Genomic DNA, 17,788 nt, shown 5'->3' on the forward strand with positions numbered 1-17,788 from the left:
TCCATCCTCCCCCACCATGCATACATACAATAATCTTGCTTTTGTCAGCTCATTCTGTGATTGTTTCTCTTTTCTTAGTTGAAGTGCTAGCTAGAAAAGGAACCATTTTCATTATCATTCAGCAGCCTTGGTGGTTCCGTGGTAGAATTCTTGCCTGCCATTATCATTGAGCAAATTTCTGTTGAGCGCTTACAGTTTGCCAAGCACAATACTAGTTGCTTGGAATACATCAATGGACCTAACATACCAAACCCTTACCCTACACAGCTTGTATCAAAGGAACAATATGGAACATGAAAATAATCCACTTTCATGGGTTTTTCCATGAAATTTTTCCTTTCGTGGTTGTATTTTTGTAATTGTAGTGAATCATAATTATTGACACTGGGAATGATTTTTTAATTAAGTCTCTATAATATCAATAGGTCAGGTTCTTCCTCTCTCCCTTACCTTCTCCTTTGCCTGCCTCCGTCCTCTCTCTCTCTCTTTCTCCCTCTCTCCCCCCAACCTTCTCTCTGTTTATATATTTGAACTGTAAAAACATCTTTGTCTATGCTGTTTTTGTTTCTTCCTTAGCCTGATTGAAATTCCAGCTGAATTCATTCCCCTCTATGGGAAGCATGCTTTATGCTTCCTCAAAAATGAAGGGAGGGTCATTGAGTGGTGATGGGCCTCACGATGGATCCCTGCAATAGGCACCTGGTTGAATTACACACCTTTCTTTCCTGTTAGATTGTCGGCTGTGATCACCAGCTGGGAAGCACCATCAAGGAGGATAACTGTGGAGTCTGCAACGGGGATGGGTCCACCTGCCGGCTGGTCCGAGGGCAGTATAAATCCCAGCTCTCCGCAACCAAATGTAAGACACTACAGAGATGGGGCAGTTTTGGGGTTTGTGGGCTAATTAATCTCTTCTGGTTTTGTGCTGGCTCCCCTCAGCAGCTAGGAATAAGGCCACCACCAAAATGAAGATGAATCTGAACATGTTCCTGCTCTGTGTATTAGTTTAGGTAGAACAAGTCAAGTAACCCATTGCAACCCCAAGAAGGAAACCTTTCTTTTGTGGTGCAGCAGGAGCGAAGTACACTTGGATCAAAATAGACTCCATTTACAAACCTAGACATGCTGCCCAACATGAGGACAGACTGCACCCAAGCCTTGCCTGGCACGTAATGTGATGCGCCTGATGGGATATAGCAGGGAGAGTGTGTAAATCTAAACAGATTCACTCCTACCACCATGCAACCATGCTGTCTTCATTTACAAAATGACCCCTTTGATTGGTGCTGATCACAGCTTCTTTCAGCATTAATATCAGGCAGTGATTATATGAAGCCATTTATTGACTTATGTCTTAATCTCTCTATACTAACACAATAAATGCGTGCTTACTATACAGTATGTGCTGGCAACTTTGCATGGTCATCTCATTTTATCCTGATAACAACCTCATAGCAAGGCGTGGTTTATCCTTATGTTATGAATAAGATAACTGAAGCTGAGACAGATCATGTGACCTGCTCAGAGTCACACGGCTCTAAAATAGGAGAGCCAAGATTCAAGCCCAGAGTCCAATTTCATTGCCTAAGCACTTACTCATTCCTCTGGACTGTCCCACAACCCTGCGGATTATTTCCATGGTGGGACATTTAAAGCAATTAGATGTCAAGACAAGGTACCTCAGATGTCTGCCTGACTGGGTCTTGCTAGGGTAGATGGCACGTGTCTAGTGATGCCTAAGACAACCACTCAGTCACACAACGACCCAGATCATTTTACAAAACACTGTCCTCTATGACAATCACCGCTATGGGTGCTGCATCAGAAAAAGATAGAAATAAGGCAATTCTTGTACTCAAAGACATACACTTTTAGAATAATTTGACCTTGCTCAGTAGACTGTCTCCAAATTTTGCCATTATCCAGAATTGTTCAATAGATCTTTGATTGAGTATCATTGCACATGTCTCCCCTGGCTTGGGAACTAAGAATGAATTCTTTTACTGAATGTGGTTTTGTTCTATTTGTTGACTAGCTGGGAAAAAACAATTGACTTTGTCAGGGTCTGTGGCTTTAAATGGACTTGTAGGTCAAGAAAAAAGACAGTGGACATTAAAGAACTATTCCCAGGGGCGCCTGGGTGGCTCAGTTGTTAAACGTCTGCCTTCGGCTCAGGTCATGGTCCCAAGGTCTTGGGATCGAGCCCCGCATCGGGCCCTGCTCAGCAGGAAGCCTGCTTCTCCCTCTCACACTCCCTTTGCTTGTGTTCCCTCTCTCGCTGTATCTCTCAAATAAAGAAATAAAATCTTTAAAAAAATAAAAAAATAAAGAACTATTCCCAGAAGTCAGGAAAAGGCAGTTTGCCCAAAGGACTAGGCTCTAGGGAAGAAAGGTGGTAGCAAGAAAGACTAGGGACTTTTAAACACAAGAAATGTTGGAGGTACCAGCTTGGGGAACTCTACATGCTAACACCCCTGCTGGCAGTGAAAAATGTGAATCTGTGGGGGGAAAAGACTCTGGCAGAGAGAATGAAGGATGAGGTAAGTTAGACATTGATATAGTACATTCAGGTGAGATTTTTTTTTTTCTTTCATGTGTTGGTAGCTTCTGCTATACGATGACAAATTAAAGAATTTGGAAGATGAAAACCAGAGGATAGAGGCATAATTCTTTTGTAAATCTCTGAAGTCATGGTGGGATATTTGGGAGGGGGGAAGTTACATTTAAAAAGTCACTTTTATAGAACACTTTAAGAAATCTTGGAAGAGCTCAGCTCTTTCTAATTATTTATGTCATGTAATTGAATCAATGCTCATTATCTAGGAATCTAGGAATTTCTGCTAGGCACAGAAAGAGGAGATGGCTTGCTTTTGTGCAGTAACTGCTATGTAGCAGGCTTAGGGGGAGGGGATCCTTCCTCCATTCCCACTCATGCCCTCTCCCTGAACAATCTGCCTGGATCAGTATGAGGGCATCATCAGGGACCTCTGGGGCCTCAATCACTGGAATAATGAGAAGCTCTGAAAGAACAAACTGAAGCGAATTAAGAGCCATAAGTCATCCCCAGATCTGCAAATAGATATTTCAATGAAAAGTGCTCTGTTCAAGACAGAGGAGTAGGTAAATTATATAATACGCAACCTGATGATTATCCATAATGACAAAATGCAATTGATTCATTTACCTTAGCACTGATGATGCCTCATGACAAAATGATTTATATCAATAAAGCCCAACCCAACATATGCATGCACCTCACCACAATCTATAGCAGATGCTGAACAAACTGCCTCGTTTATGTTTTCTCCACCCCAGAAGAACCTTCCACCCTATATTTACAGACTGCGCAGTGACTCACAGGCAGGGAAGATTAGACCACTCTGCAGGGCCTACGGTGCTGGCCAGGTGAGCAGCGCTCCACCCGCGAAGGCCTGGTGGACCTGGGCCAGCTCGCTCCCCTCTGCTCTGCCAAAAGGCACTGCAAGCCAGCCACATGCTCTTTGCGAACTCCTAGCACTCGGATTCCCCACATTGAACTCATTTTCTTCTGAACTGATAGCCAAGATTTTTTTTTTAATGTTATCAAGCCTTGGGGGAACAAAGAGAAAACAGAAGAGTGGAGAAAGACCATGGCGGGAAGTGCCAGAAGGAAAAAGAGAAGTTGGAGGAATTCATCCAATGGCTGCCATTTGCTGGCAAACAAAAAAGAAACCATCTTTGTATCAGAAGACAGTGTAATTGCCTAATACAAATACAGACAAGAAAGAGAGCTAGATCAAGGCACCTTTTCCCCCTTTTTAAAGGAAAAGGCTGTCCCCTGATAGCATTCAATCTTTCCATTTTTCCTGGTCACTTCTTTTCAATTTCCCCAGCCCAACAACAACAACAAAAGAATAAATTTAACTAACATTAACTTTTGATTCTTGAAATTAAACGCTCGCTTTCTTGCAAATTGTATTGGCTTGTACCCTATTACATATTTTCCAAGTATATGCAATATACTTAGAACTACAGCCAGTCTATTTGCTATCAATTTAATGTCTCCAGCTTTGCAAACCTCTCATATGAATTTGTGTGTTTTGAAATCACCTGGATATCCCAAAACTCCTTAAGGACAGACAGACAAAAAAAACAGACAAAACAAAAAACTAAATAAAATGTATTGCCATATGGTGATAGGAGTCTTGGGAAAAAGTAAAGCAGGAAAGAAGAATAGGAGATAGGGCTGGGCTGCCAGCCAAGGGTGTTACAGGGAGTTGCAATACTAAATAGATTGGTAAGGAAAGGATTCACTGATAAGATGGCATCTGAACTAGGATCCAAGGTTACCTTACAAAAGTCAAGGGAAAGAGAATTCCAGTCATAGAGAAAGGCAAGTGCAAAGGCCCTGAGGTAAACACAATCGTGACATATTTCTTGCAGTGCAAAGAAGCTAATGTGACTTGAAGTCAGTTTAAAGAAGCCTACTGGGAATGATGAAGGCAGGAGGGTTGCAAGGCGGGGTGAAGAATGATTTTGTAAGGATTTTGGCTTTTAGTCAGAATGAAATAAGTCACAGGAGGATTTTGAGCAGAGGAATGACTTGATTTATTTTGAAAAGGATTACTCTATCTACTGTGTTGAGAATAGACTATAGTTGGTCCAACTATGGAAGTAAGAAAAGCAGTCAGGAGGCTGTTACAGTAAGCCCGTTACAGTAAGCCTGGAATGATGATGGCCTGGACCATGGCAGCAGTGGTGGAGGTGCTAAAGAGTGATTCTATACTGCATTTCTGTGAATGTAAGACCTCACTGAAAGATGGGCCATTATTTTATGCACCACTATGGAAGAAAGAAAAGCTGCCACTGAGATTAAGAAACTATGACACAATGCCTCCTGACCACTTAGAGTTTTTACTTGATAGTTCTTAAGAGATCTACTTTAGATTTGGATTTTTTTTAAGCCATGTATTACTCATACATACAAAAAACCTGAAATAAATTAATAAATTGGTAAATTAAACTGAAATAAAACTTTTCCCCAAACTTCAATTTCTTTTTAATCATTTTAGACTCAATTTCCACATGTCATGGGGGTACCTGTAATACAGCATTTTTAAAAGAACTCACAAAAGAAATAAAATCCATTGGTACTGGACTCTTTTTTTCTTAAACAGCTGTATTGTATAAATGACGTAATGTTCAACTTAGTGAATTTTTACATATGCATACAGCTGTGAAACCAAACATAACCCTCATCCCGAAAGTTTTCTTGTGCCCCTTATAATCCTTCCTTTGCGCTCTCCTGGCCCTGTCCCCTGGCAATCACTGATCTTTTTGTCACTATAGATTTCATTACTTTTTCTAGAATTTTATATAAATGGAATTCTACAATACATACTCTTGTCCAAATGGCTTCTTTCATTCACCATAATTATTTTGAGATTCATTAATATAGCATGCATCAGCAGTTTATTTTATTGCTGTATAGTAATTCCAGTGTATGGACATACCACAGTTTATTTATTCATTCACCTGTTGACAGGCATTTGGGTTGTTTTCACTTGGGAGGTCTTATAAATAAAGCTGCTATGAACCTTCATGTACACATTTTTGTATGGACATACGCTTTCATATCTCTTAGGTAAATTCCTGGGAGTTGAATGGCTAGATCATATGGTAGATATATATTTGACATTTTAAGAAACTGCTAGACTTTTTTCCAGAGTAATTTACCTATTTTGCATTTCTACCGGCAATGTGTAAGAGTTTCACTTGCTCCACATTCTTTCCATCACTTGGTATTGCCAGTATTTTTTATTTTAACCATTCTAATTGGTACATAGTAGTATCTCATCATTGTTTTAATTTGCATTTTCCTAATGACTAAGGATGTTGAATATCTTTTCATAGTGTATTAGTCTCCAATTGCTGCTGTATCAGATTGCCACAAACGTAGTGTCTCAAAGCAACACATTTATTATTTTATGGTTCTGGAGGGTCAGAACTCTAAAATGGGTCTTGCCAAGATGAATTCACAATGTTAAACAGAACTGTGTTCCCTCTGGAAGTTCTAGGGGCTAATTGATTTTCTTTGATTTGGCCTTTCCAGCTTCTGTTAGGTTATCTATGTTCCTCGGTATCTTCGGCATCTTTGGAGCCCTGCAGTGTAAAATCTTTAGGTCTTCTTCTGCCTTCAATCTCCTCTTCTATCTCTCTCTCCCAGTTTAAAGAACCCTTGTGATTACATTGGGCCCACCCAGATAATCCAAGATAATCTCTTCATTTTAAAGTCAGCTGATTACCAGTCTTAATTTTATCAGCAATATTAATTCCCCCTTAACATAACATATTCATAAATTCTGGGGATTAAGACATGGTCATCTTTGGCAGAGCAAGGGGGTAAAATTATACCGCCTACTACAGAAGTGCTTATTTCTTCTTTGATGTGGTGTTGGTTCAAATCCTTTGCCCAGTTTTTAAATGAGTTTGATTTCCTACCATTCAATTTTGAGAATTCTTTATGCATTCTGGGTACAAGTCCTTTGTCGGATGTGTGATTCGAAAATACTTTTTCAGGGTGCCTGGGTGGCTCAGTCGTTAAGTGTCTGCCTTCAGCTCAGGTTGTGATCCCGGGGTCCTGGGATCGAGCCCCACATCGGGCTCCCTGCTCTGTGGGAAGCCTGATTCTCCCTCTCCCACTCCCCCTGCTTGTGTTCCCTCTCTTGCTTTGTCTTTCTCTGTCAAATAAATAAATAAAATCTTTAAAAATATATATATATTTTTTTCTCCATAGGTACTTTTTGTCCCCCAAAACTGGCTTAATATTAGCTTTCATGGAGCAAAAATTCTAATTTTGATGAAGACCAGTCATCAGTTTTTTCTTACTAGGACTGTACCTTTAACATTGTACATGAGAACTCCTTGCCTAATCCCAGGTCACAAATTTTCTCCTATATTTTCTTCTAAAAGTGTTACAGTTTTATATTTTAGCTTTTATATCAATGACCTATTTTCAGTTAATTTTTGTGTAAAGTATATCTATATCTATTTTTTTCTGATATAAGGATGTCCAACTCTTCCAGCCCCATTTGTTGAAAAGCTATCCTTTTTTCTCTTAAATTGCCTTTAAAACTTTGTCAAAAGTCCACTGGCCATTTCTGCATGGGTCTTTTCTTGGACTCTCTATTCTGATCTATGTGTCAATCCTTCACCAATACCACATTGTCTTGGTCACTATAGCTTTAAGGGAAGTCTTTCAATAAAATAGTTTGATCCCTCCAACTGTACCCTTTTTCTCAAACTCATTTGGCTATTCTCTATTAATTTCTTTGCCTTTCCATATAAATTTTTCAATCTGCTTGTCCATATCTATAAAAAATCTTGCTAAAATTTTGGTTTATAATTTTGTTAATTCATATAGATTGATATGTGGGGAATTGACATCTTTACTATGTTAAGTCATTTAACCTATGAGCACTTCATGGCTATCCATTTCTTTAGGTCTTCTCTCATTCCTTTCATAGGCCTTTATTGGTTTTCAGCGTACATATCCTGTACCTTAGTTAAATTTGTACCTCTTTTATTTTCTTACCCTACTGCATTGGCATTTTATTTTTTATTTCAATTTCCAGGTGTATATTGCTAGTTTATTTTTATGTGTTGGCTGTGTATTTTGCAATCTTCTAACACACTTATTAGTTCTGAAAGTTTTTGGATTTTCTACATAAACTATCATCTTGTTTTACAAATAAGGATGGTTTTACTTCTTCCTTTTCAAATTGTAAATCACGTGTTTATTTTTATGGCCTTATTGCACTGTCAAGGATGCCTAATATGATGTTGAATAGAAGAAGAAAGAGTGGATAACCTTACCTCATTTCCAATATTAAGAGGGAAAGCATTCAATTTCTCACCATTGAGTATGAAGTTAGCTGTAGGTTTTTTTGAAGATCCCTTTTATCACACTGAGGAAGTTCTTTTTTATTCCTAATGTGCTGAGAGTTATTATAATGAATGAATGTTGAATTTTGTCATGCTTTTTCTGCCTCAAATGATGTGATCATATGGCTTTTCTTCCTTAGACTTTTATTGTGATGGATAACATTGATTGATTTTCAAACAAAGAATCAGCCTTGCTTTCCTGGGATAAACTCTGCTTGGCCATAGTGTATTATTCTTTACATAGATTACAGGATTTGAATTGCAGTGTTTTGTTTGAGGCTTTTTTTTTTTTTTTTAATCTATGTTCATGAGAGATAGTTGTCTGTAGGATCCTTTTCTTATACCACCTTTGTCTAGTTTTGGTAGCAGTGTAATGCTGACCTCATGCAATGAGTTGGGAAGTGATTTCTCCTCTGTTTTTTGGAAAAGATAGTATAAAATTGATGTTATTTCTTCTTTAAATGTTTGGTAGCATCCACCATTGAAATTCTCTGGGCCTGAAAATTTTTGTGTGTATGTACGTAAGTTTTTGAACATATGGAATAAGGTTATAGTTAATATTTTAATGTCTCCTGCATTTCGATTGATTGATTTTTCTCTTCAGGATGGGCTGTAATTTTTTTGGCTTCTTTGCATGCCTGGTAATTTCTGACCTGATATCAGATATTTTTGTATTCCTATAAATATTTTTTCAGTTTTGTTCTGGAAGCAATGAAGTTACTTGGAATCAATTTGATCCTTTGGGGTCTTAAAATTTGGTTGGCAAGACCAAAGCCATGTTTGGCTGGTGCCAATTGTCCCCTGCTACTGAGGCAAGACCCTGCTACTGCTCAATGTCCCATGAATTACAAAGTTTTCTAGCGTGTCTAGTGGGATAAGATACTATTCCCAGCCCTATATGCATGCCAGATAGTCATTTCTATAATTCTTTTGTGTGGTTATTTTCCCAGCCTCAGCTAGTTTCTTTATATGCACATCCTGATTAGCATGGGTATGCTGCTGGATACCCAAAGAGAATAATTTTTAAAAAATTATATAATAGCATATATCATTAGCAAGTCACATAAGTATTTTTTCTATGTCATGTAAATATTTTTCCCAGTTTTGTTGAGAAATGATTGACATACATCACTGTATGTGTTTGAGGTGTACAATGTGATGGGAGAATGCTCTTAAATCTCTGGAATTGTCTCTCTGTGTAGCTCTCTTCTCTCTGGTAATCTGTCATTCACAACTCTAGCCACCTTGATCTTCTTGGATTCTCAGCTTTGTCTCCTCAACTCAGGGAGTCCTCCTGGGGTTGGGGTTCCCACCTCCTGAGCTGCAGCCAGGAAAGTCTTTCAAAGCAGGACTCCCAGGCAGTGTTAAGGCTCACCTACCTTGTTTCCTGATTCTCAGCAATTGCTGCCCTTCTTTGCCTGATATCCAGTGCCTTGAAAGCCAGGGTTTTATATAATGTTCTGACTTTTTGGTGGTTTCCAGGCAGAAAACTAAGTCTGGGCGCTGTTATTCCATCTTGTCAGGAACCAGAAGTCTTGATGCTGGACTTTCAACTCAGGTTCTCAATTGTGTACAGCGAGCTGGCTTTGGACTCCCACTTTGGCAATGTTATTACGCACTTCTGATTCCTCATCTCCTTACAGCCCCCACAACTATTTAGTTCCGAGAGGCTAAATAAGGGTGTTCCACTATTATCTTAGAATCTTCTTCCAAGCTGCTGACTCCCATTTGGTCGTTTTGGTGTTAGCAACTGTGCAAGCAAAGAGAACCATGGCAGGATCACTGCCTCGGTGAGAAAGGATATAATGCACCATTGATTGTGGGTTGCATTCTGATTTCACATATGTTAAAATGTGAGAGACGGTTCCTCTTAGAATCCATGAAATACGGTATTTTGACTGTTGTGGCAATAGGATTTTCTAGCTGATTATATATATATATATATATATATATATATATATATATATATATATGAAGTCAAGAATAGCTCCAAAGTTTTTGGCCTGGACGACTGTAAAGATGAAGTTCCCAACAGTTGAGGAAGATCCATGTTATTTCGCCTGTTAGGTATACGTCCTCCACTGTGTAATGACTGATAACTTCAGGGGGAGATGTTGAAGGGCTCAAATGCTCGGCTTCACCTTATTTCATTGGATATATTGTAAAAGTAATGAAGTTGGCATGGAGATAAAAAAATATACTACTAAAACCTCCTCAAGATTGGCAGACTGTATGTACTGCTATTTTTATGTGTAGCCAATCACATTAACGATGACTCTTTTGTTAAAAAAAATTACCATTAAAAAAAATGAAAAAAAGAAATGAAAATAAATTACCGGTCCCATAGACTTAGAGGGAAGACTCCTTAAAAACATAAACCTCAACAGGTCTAAAAATAAGGCAAGCTCAGATATCAGAATAGGAAATCCTATCTCTTCAAAAATTATCATTATGACCTTTCTCTGATACAGCAATGAATGACACAGAAAAGTCCACGTATGATGAGATTGTAAAACAAGTTTAAAGTATTCAATAGAAAGCTGTGAAATACACATATAGCTGTAGACTTTTTGAGGAAATATTTTAGGTACAATCTTTAGAATAATTAATTTTCTTGAGAAAGAACATTTGCAACCCCTATTTGTGACATGACAGCATTTATGATTCGCATGGAGAGCTTATCAATTTAATTGAGAAAGAGGTTATCTGATCTCTGAAGCAGGTCTTCCAGAATTGCTGATTAATAACCTAGAAATATGTCCTGACTATTGGCATCATAGTTCTGTCAACAAAGCCAGAATAGATTAGGCCAGATGCACTTGGTCATAGAGCAGTGTGCCTTTGTGGAAAAGGGCACCCACAAGAATGTGAGGCCCAGTGAGAGAGGGTGTACCCATCTGTCCCACCAGTCAAACCTATTGAATTAATCACTAAGGAGGTGGGTGATAAAGCCAGACTGCTCACACATTCTCAAATGTCTTAAACACCATTCTGTGCTCACTCTTATAATAGATGCCAAATGGAAGAATCCCCCAGCCCATCCCTAATTATTGAGAATTTATCCCCAAATAAGACGATTATTAATACATATCCAACTCAAAGAGAGGCTTTTTATCAACATGCAGAATATGAAATCAATTTTTTCCTATCTTTTTGTCAAATTAAGATCACCGTTTCTTAAATTATATTTTGAGATGTATCAGCTGGTGTTAACAGATTATATATATGTGTTTGTGTGTGTGTGTGTGTGTGTGTATAAATTCTCTGGGTAAACATTTTGGGGATGCACTGGATTAAATAGAATGAAATGAGGCTCTTTGGTTCAGGGCTTCTAAGAAACCAATGTGCTTTATGGGTTTCCACGAGCAGGGTATAGCTTGTGGTATTTTCCCACATATTTTATCTGGGGCCCTTCCCCTTGGACCATTTTGTGGGGCTGCTGCTTTGCTGGTCTTTTTTGTCACTGAACCTCTGGTACCTAGGAGGGGGCCTAACACTAGGAGACACTCAAAAAATATTTGTGGACTAATTTGCTGATTGCCTGATGAGGGGCCAGTTGTCCATCAGCCCTTGAGAGAACCATAGAAGAACAGACCATGACTCTTCCTACTTCCTGTGCCCTGTGCTGCTGATTCTTCAAGTTTGCACCAGCTTGAAAGGCTCCCTATTTCTCTTTGACTAACCTTTTCCCCAACACCCTTCTGGGTTTCTCCCCATCTTCCTTGGGGAGCATACAAGGGTTAATGCATCAGCCAGAAGCTAGGGTCAATGCCCCAGTATGTGGAATGCAAGTGGCTTCTCAACAGAACAAGAGGGAGGCCGCCTGAGTCGTGTGTGGGTCAGAAGTCTACCACCGAGCGTTGCAGAGCCAAACAGAAAGCTTCCCTTTTACTTGCACTTTATTTGACCTGTGGATAAACAAAGACTTTCTATTTCCAGAAATCCCATTGTTTTAATTGCTTTGAGTTTCTTTTGTAAACTTAAAAATCCATGTCTTTATGCAAGACATTTAAAGCTCTATGGGCCCAGTCTGAACATTTTTTGTTCCTTTTCTGTATTCTCCTTACATGTTTTGTGCTTATAGCCACAAAGTCTTGGCTCTCTGAAATTCAGCCTTTTCTTCAACAATTTATGACATTAAAAACCGCTAGAAGGTTGTAGTGTGAGTAGAATATTCAACATTGGAGAGAACTTGATAAATGTAACCTCTTTAGGGAAAGAATTGATAGCATATGATTCTTCTTTCTCATTCAACTGGCTATGCGCTGGGGCCTTGGAGGGTTTAAAAACACAGCAAAAATAAACAGTCTTTCAGTTCCTGTCCTTAAGGAGATTTGGAAGAGAGGGAGGAAAGTAATATTTACAAAATGCCTCCTGCATTCCAGGCTACACATCTATATATGGATATCAATATCTATATCTTTTTACAACAATACTGTGAGGTAAGTGTGCTTTTCCCTGTCTTACAAATGAGGAAACTAAGGATCAGAGAAGTTAGGGAACTTCTGAGATTCATTTATGGAAATCAGATTCTCCTAAAGATGGGATGATGCTAAGTTTCAGAACATTGGGTACCTTTTAGGATTACTCTTATTGAAACTAAATTTTTCCAATGAGTGCATGATAATGTATAATATCAGAAAAAAATATGTGTGAAACAAAGAATCCCCACGGAGCTTCTGAATATGCTGGTGAATTTAAAATACCTGCTTTTTCCCTTGTCTTCTGGAATGCCCTCCTCTTTTTTTGACCATGAGCTACTCCCTATACTTCTCAGAGGCTTCATTTCATCATCATAAAAGAGAGATGGTAGCATCCTCTTTGCCTATGTCACAAGCTTTGGGTGAAGGAGTAAATGGTATAATTTAGAAAGTGAAACTCTTCAGTGGCATGTAAATGAGAGGTGGTGTTGTCACAAACGTCACAAGCAAGAATGCCTGTGATATGTTTGGGGTGCACAGAATATAAATCTAATTAAAAAAAAAAAGTAGGTTCTGCTTCCAGTGAATTCAGTCTCAATTTGCAAGTAGGGTGAAAGTAACCCATTTCTAAATCTGGCTGTGATTCAGCCAAAAAAAATTTTTTTTTTAATTTTCAAGCAGAGAGGGTATGTGGGGGGAAAGGTTCATAACCATTCCTGAGACACTTACTATATATAATATTAGATGTAGATAAGGAAGGATATTAAAGAACTGGGAGGCATAATTTCTGCCCTTAAGAGATTTAACAAATACAAACAAATGAATCTTCTCCTATTCTTATTTTTCCTGATGGTCTAAGATAGTTACTTTGCTAGAAAGAAATTCAGATCTTGATATAATACGGTCATCCTTTGAGCATTAGAATTTATTTTCATTTTTGTAATCCAGAGAAATTTGGCAATGTAAAAACCAGGTTTTAAAATCAGAAATGGAAACTTGCAAATTCATTTCTCAATCTAGCAAAATTTATATATATTTTTAAAAGGCCGGGTCCCCCATAAGTTAACTAGTGACCAGCTTCACTGGCATGTTTTTTTCTGAGGAAAATGGAAATTTTGATTCCCAAATGTTGGTGTTCCTCTTTCAAACACTTAAAAGATGATTATCATTTGGGGGAGTATATAAGTCAGTGCCTTTATATAGGAGCTAATCGATAATTTTGTGTCAAATTATGTGCCTTTAAGATATCGCTTTGTTTCTCTCTAGTGGATGATACTGTGGTTGCTATTCCCTATGGAAGTAGACATATTCGCCTCGTCTTAAAAGGACCTGATCACTTGTGTAAGTAAACTCAGTTGTTTTCCTTTGGGTATTGGGAATTTTAGTCACTATTATTTTTTGTTCCCAGAAGAGATTAAAATACGGAAGTGCAAATCTTTCTCCTCTATCATAATATGATATTTTGAGTGCTTCTGTTTATCTTTTGGCTGCCTGATGAGATAGCAGAAACCTCAGGGTAATTATCTCTAACCACACTCATCCTGAAAAATACAAAATAGATGCTCCCAATAGGTTGTTCATGAGTCAAGCACATGTTTATGCTTTTGTGAATATTATTTCTCCTTCTCTCTCTTCTTCCTCTCCAATCAATCTCAGTCTTTTTCTTACCTCGCATCTCCTTCCCCCACCCCCCTTCTTCTTTCCAGCCTTCCTCATCTTCACTCTTTCTTTCTTCCTATTCCCGTGTTCCATTACTTTATCGATTCAGGGGAATGTAGAAGCACCAAACAACCTTAACTTTTAAAGAAAACCATAGTGGTATGATTAAACATCCCATGTATTAAGGACAATACAAAGCCCTCCTATACTGAAGATAGCTATTGGGATTGAGGACTGATGGGTAATCACAACCCTAGAGATCAAATGGTAGCATGGCCCCACTAGAATTTAGAAAGAATTGCTATCTTCAGTCCTGCCAAGCAGTAGTACACAGCCACATTGTTTCTTTTTTATTATTAGCCTTTACTATTGTTTAGACATAGACCTGTAAATTACCAGCAGACAATTATAGGCTATAACCCAGGGAAGGGGTATAAGAGGATACATTGTATTTTCTACAAAATTCAGTTCCACTGAAAGACTTCACTTCAGCTGGTCCCTTGAGCATTTCTGATCTCCTCCACTGTGACTGTTTCTGGATTCCTAAAGAACCATCTATCATCTTCTGTTCTTTCTCCCCTCCCACACACATGCCTAGGAAACCAATTTAGGTAGCGAGCATTATCTTTTGGCCATTGGATTATAAATGAAATCATTCCAGAAAGACAAACAAGAGGAAGATAAATTGGAGCCTGTGAAAGTTCAGATAGCCTACTATAGTCTTTCTAAAAATAAAAATAAATACATTTCATGGGAGAGGCGGGATTTGAAGGGTCATGTGAAGGAAAGGAATAAGTAAGGTACAGTTCAGGCAAAGCCAGAAGATGCTGATAAGTCACCTTATATGGATCCAAGGTCTTTTCTAACCCTGAACAACCCCCCAAAATATAATGTTCACATGTCAAGGGATGATATATATGTGTACACTATCACCATTCAAATGATTTGCTTTTCCTCTGGAGGATTGGGCAGAGGTAACTGCTCGTGTAACAACCCCACTCAAAAACAGTATTTTTCTAGCAGTGACAGGCCTGCTCAGAATAAAACATCCAGGCAGAGATCATCACCAAGTGGGGGACTGCCTCCTCAATGCAGAAGAAAGACCCCAAAGGAATAGATTGAAGAGGAAATTCATTTTTATAAATGTATGAGCCTCCCAGTTTTCCTAACTATGTGATCACTAATAAGCTAAAGAATGAGCCTCGTTTGCTTTAATTGTCCCAAGAATTCAATAGGTGAAGCGGCAGATGATATTTATAAATGATGGAAAGCAAAATGGAATTTGTTTTTTTTCCCCAACAGACATACATGTATGTTGACAACATACATGTAGCTTAAGAACTTTTTGTTTTGTGTATCTGGAATATAATATATAATATAAAATGAATATGTGAATAAATGACACCCTGTTTCACTTGCAACCCTTTGCACTTAACTCCCAGAAGCTGGTCTAATATGGGACTAATCTGAAATATTTAGGGCCAAACCAGAACAACACTAGGCAGTCTGGTCCAACCCCCGCTTATCTTCAATCAGAAATACCTTGGGAAGGACAGCTGGGAGACCTGGTGATAAAACTGAATCAGATGCTCAAATCAGACTTAGACCCCCAGGATTTTTCCAAAACTAAGTTGATTTATGTCTTGGAGCTATATCTACAAATTAGTACACATACACACACATAAGGCAGCTTGAGAAATGAAGGCTAACAGAAGGAGATCCTGTGCTGTGGTTTCCCCTCCAGTTCTCCCTTGATGTACCTCATGTTCTCCTGTGAAGACTTCTCTCCTCTAGGGCAGGGGGATAGAGCCTGACCTACTCCAGAAGAAGGGCTACACAGACTTCATCTCAGCGTTGTGGGCATTTCACTGGACACCAACATTCTTGTTGATATTCCAGTTTAAAGTAGACAATATGTAGAATAATTTAGTACAGGTACTTTAGTACCTCCAGAGGTCCTAAAATTATCCCAGGACCCCAATCTGTAAGACATGGAAGAAGGGAGTCATTCTGGTTGAATGTTGGGTAGGAGACCCAGAGCCTCACCTGGCACTCTATCCTTCTGCTGAAGAACCACTACTAAAGCTAAGGATTCTTATGCAAGTTTTAGAAACCATTAGACAGTCTGTCCCTCTTCATACAGTGGGCAGTTACTCTAAATCATTTCTCAATCACATGAGAATTTAATCTGCTCTGAAATACATGGCATAATTACCATCATCCCCAGCTTGCTCACATTTCCTACAACAAAAGATGTTTCATCACCTTTGTCATTGGCCAAATTCAGATTGGAATGCTCCAAGAATCAAGAAGTTCTTCTCTCTTAAGCACTAATATCATATATGTACATAATACTACATTAGGTACCCAGCAGGATTTTTAAAAGAGAGAGAACTAAAAAGAATGGTGATTTCCTTATCCTCATTACTATTGTTTCTTCATGGCGAGCCGCAACACACACGCAGTAAGAAAGCAGATAGTACAAATAAACACAAGGTAATGCATGGGTATGAAGTCGCACGGGTGCTGAGGGGAACTCTGCGAGGCACCCTGGATCTCACGGATCAAAAAGAAAACTGGAGCGTATTCTAGACAGCCGTAGAGATTGAAATCGGTAAGACATGTATGGGAGATGGTTTAGTTAAAGGAATAGAATGGTGGTAAAGTGGGGTACCCTAATGAGGTCATTGGGGAGTCAAAGATTTTTTGACTGGGAGCCTTGAATGCTTGGCTAATGAGTTTTAAAATAATTTCATTTGCAACATAAACTCCTGTGATCCAGAGGTGCCCTTAAATTTTGTTTCTATCCCAATTTCAACTGTGTCAGCCATATAAAGGAGGGTATTTCTCCCTTCCATAGCTGTAGACTGTTTCATGAAATTTGCTTGCATGTGGTCTGTGGTAGCCCTGGGAACATCTTTCTCTCCTTTACATGTGTTTGACCATGTAGATCTGGAAACCAAAACCCTACAGGGGGCTAAAGGTGAAAACAGTCTCAGCTCGACAGGCACCTTTCTTGTGGACAATTCTAGTGTGGACTTCCAGAAATTTCCAGACAAAGAGATACTGAGAATGACTGGACCACTCACAGCAGATTTCATTGTCAAGGTAAGGGCCTCTAGGTACCTTGTTCTCAAGCCATATCCAAACTGTGACTTATAATCTCCTAAAGAGAGAGAGAGAGAGAGAGAGAGAGTTGGGGTTTGGGTATAGATTTGGAAATCCTATTATCCAGGAAATGTTTAATTCAGGGGTGTCAAGGTACATCCTGGACTTTTCAGGAACATATAATATTTTTAAGGTCCTAAGAAAATCCTTATGTGTGTATATATATGTATATGATTTAATAAAAAGACTCAAAGACCAACACATCATTAGTTGGAGGATATAAACTGTTTTTGAAACAAGTTAGGATATAGTCATTGACTCACATAAGGTGTTCTCAGTCAAAGAGAAAGACAAAATAATGATCCATAGACTTGGTCATACGTCCCATTACAAGTTCTGTTTTCTCTTGTACTGGCAACAAGACTAACTTGTTTCCTTCTATCAGAGCTTCCCTACTCTTCAAGGTAATATAAAACACATTGCTGGAAGCAACATATCCATTCTGTAGGAGAAATGTACACATTAGAAGAATGTTTGAAAATCACAATAAAATAAAACATATTTTTTCCTTCAGTAGGTCAGAAGGACCTGAAGGATGTCAGCTGTAAAGCTGTAAAACTTGTAATGTGTCCAAGACTCCATAAATTTTTCATCATGGGACCTGGAGCCAGAGGACA

At 38.7% G+C, this 17,788-nt stretch overlaps 1 protein-coding gene across 2 annotated transcripts in view; it reads left to right on the forward strand.

The window, feature by feature from the left end:
- Positions 1–17,788, forward strand: part of ADAMTSL1 (ADAMTS like 1) — a 904,085-nt gene that overhangs the window by 657,896 nt on the left and 228,401 nt on the right. For both annotated transcript variants that reach the window (XM_078061266.1, XM_078061267.1), the window contains 3 exons: positions 733–859; positions 13,611–13,685; positions 16,954–17,111. In XM_078061266.1, the coding sequence (XP_077917392.1) occupies positions 733–859; positions 13,611–13,685; positions 16,954–17,111 (360 nt within the window). The remainder of the gene's footprint in view (positions 1–732; positions 860–13,610; positions 13,686–16,953; positions 17,112–17,788) is intronic.

The sequence above is a fragment of the Halichoerus grypus genome, chromosome 14, assembly GCF_964656455.1.
Source record: "Halichoerus grypus chromosome 14, mHalGry1.hap1.1, whole genome shotgun sequence".
Classification (NCBI taxonomy): Eukaryota; Metazoa; Chordata; class Mammalia; order Carnivora; family Phocidae; genus Halichoerus; species Halichoerus grypus.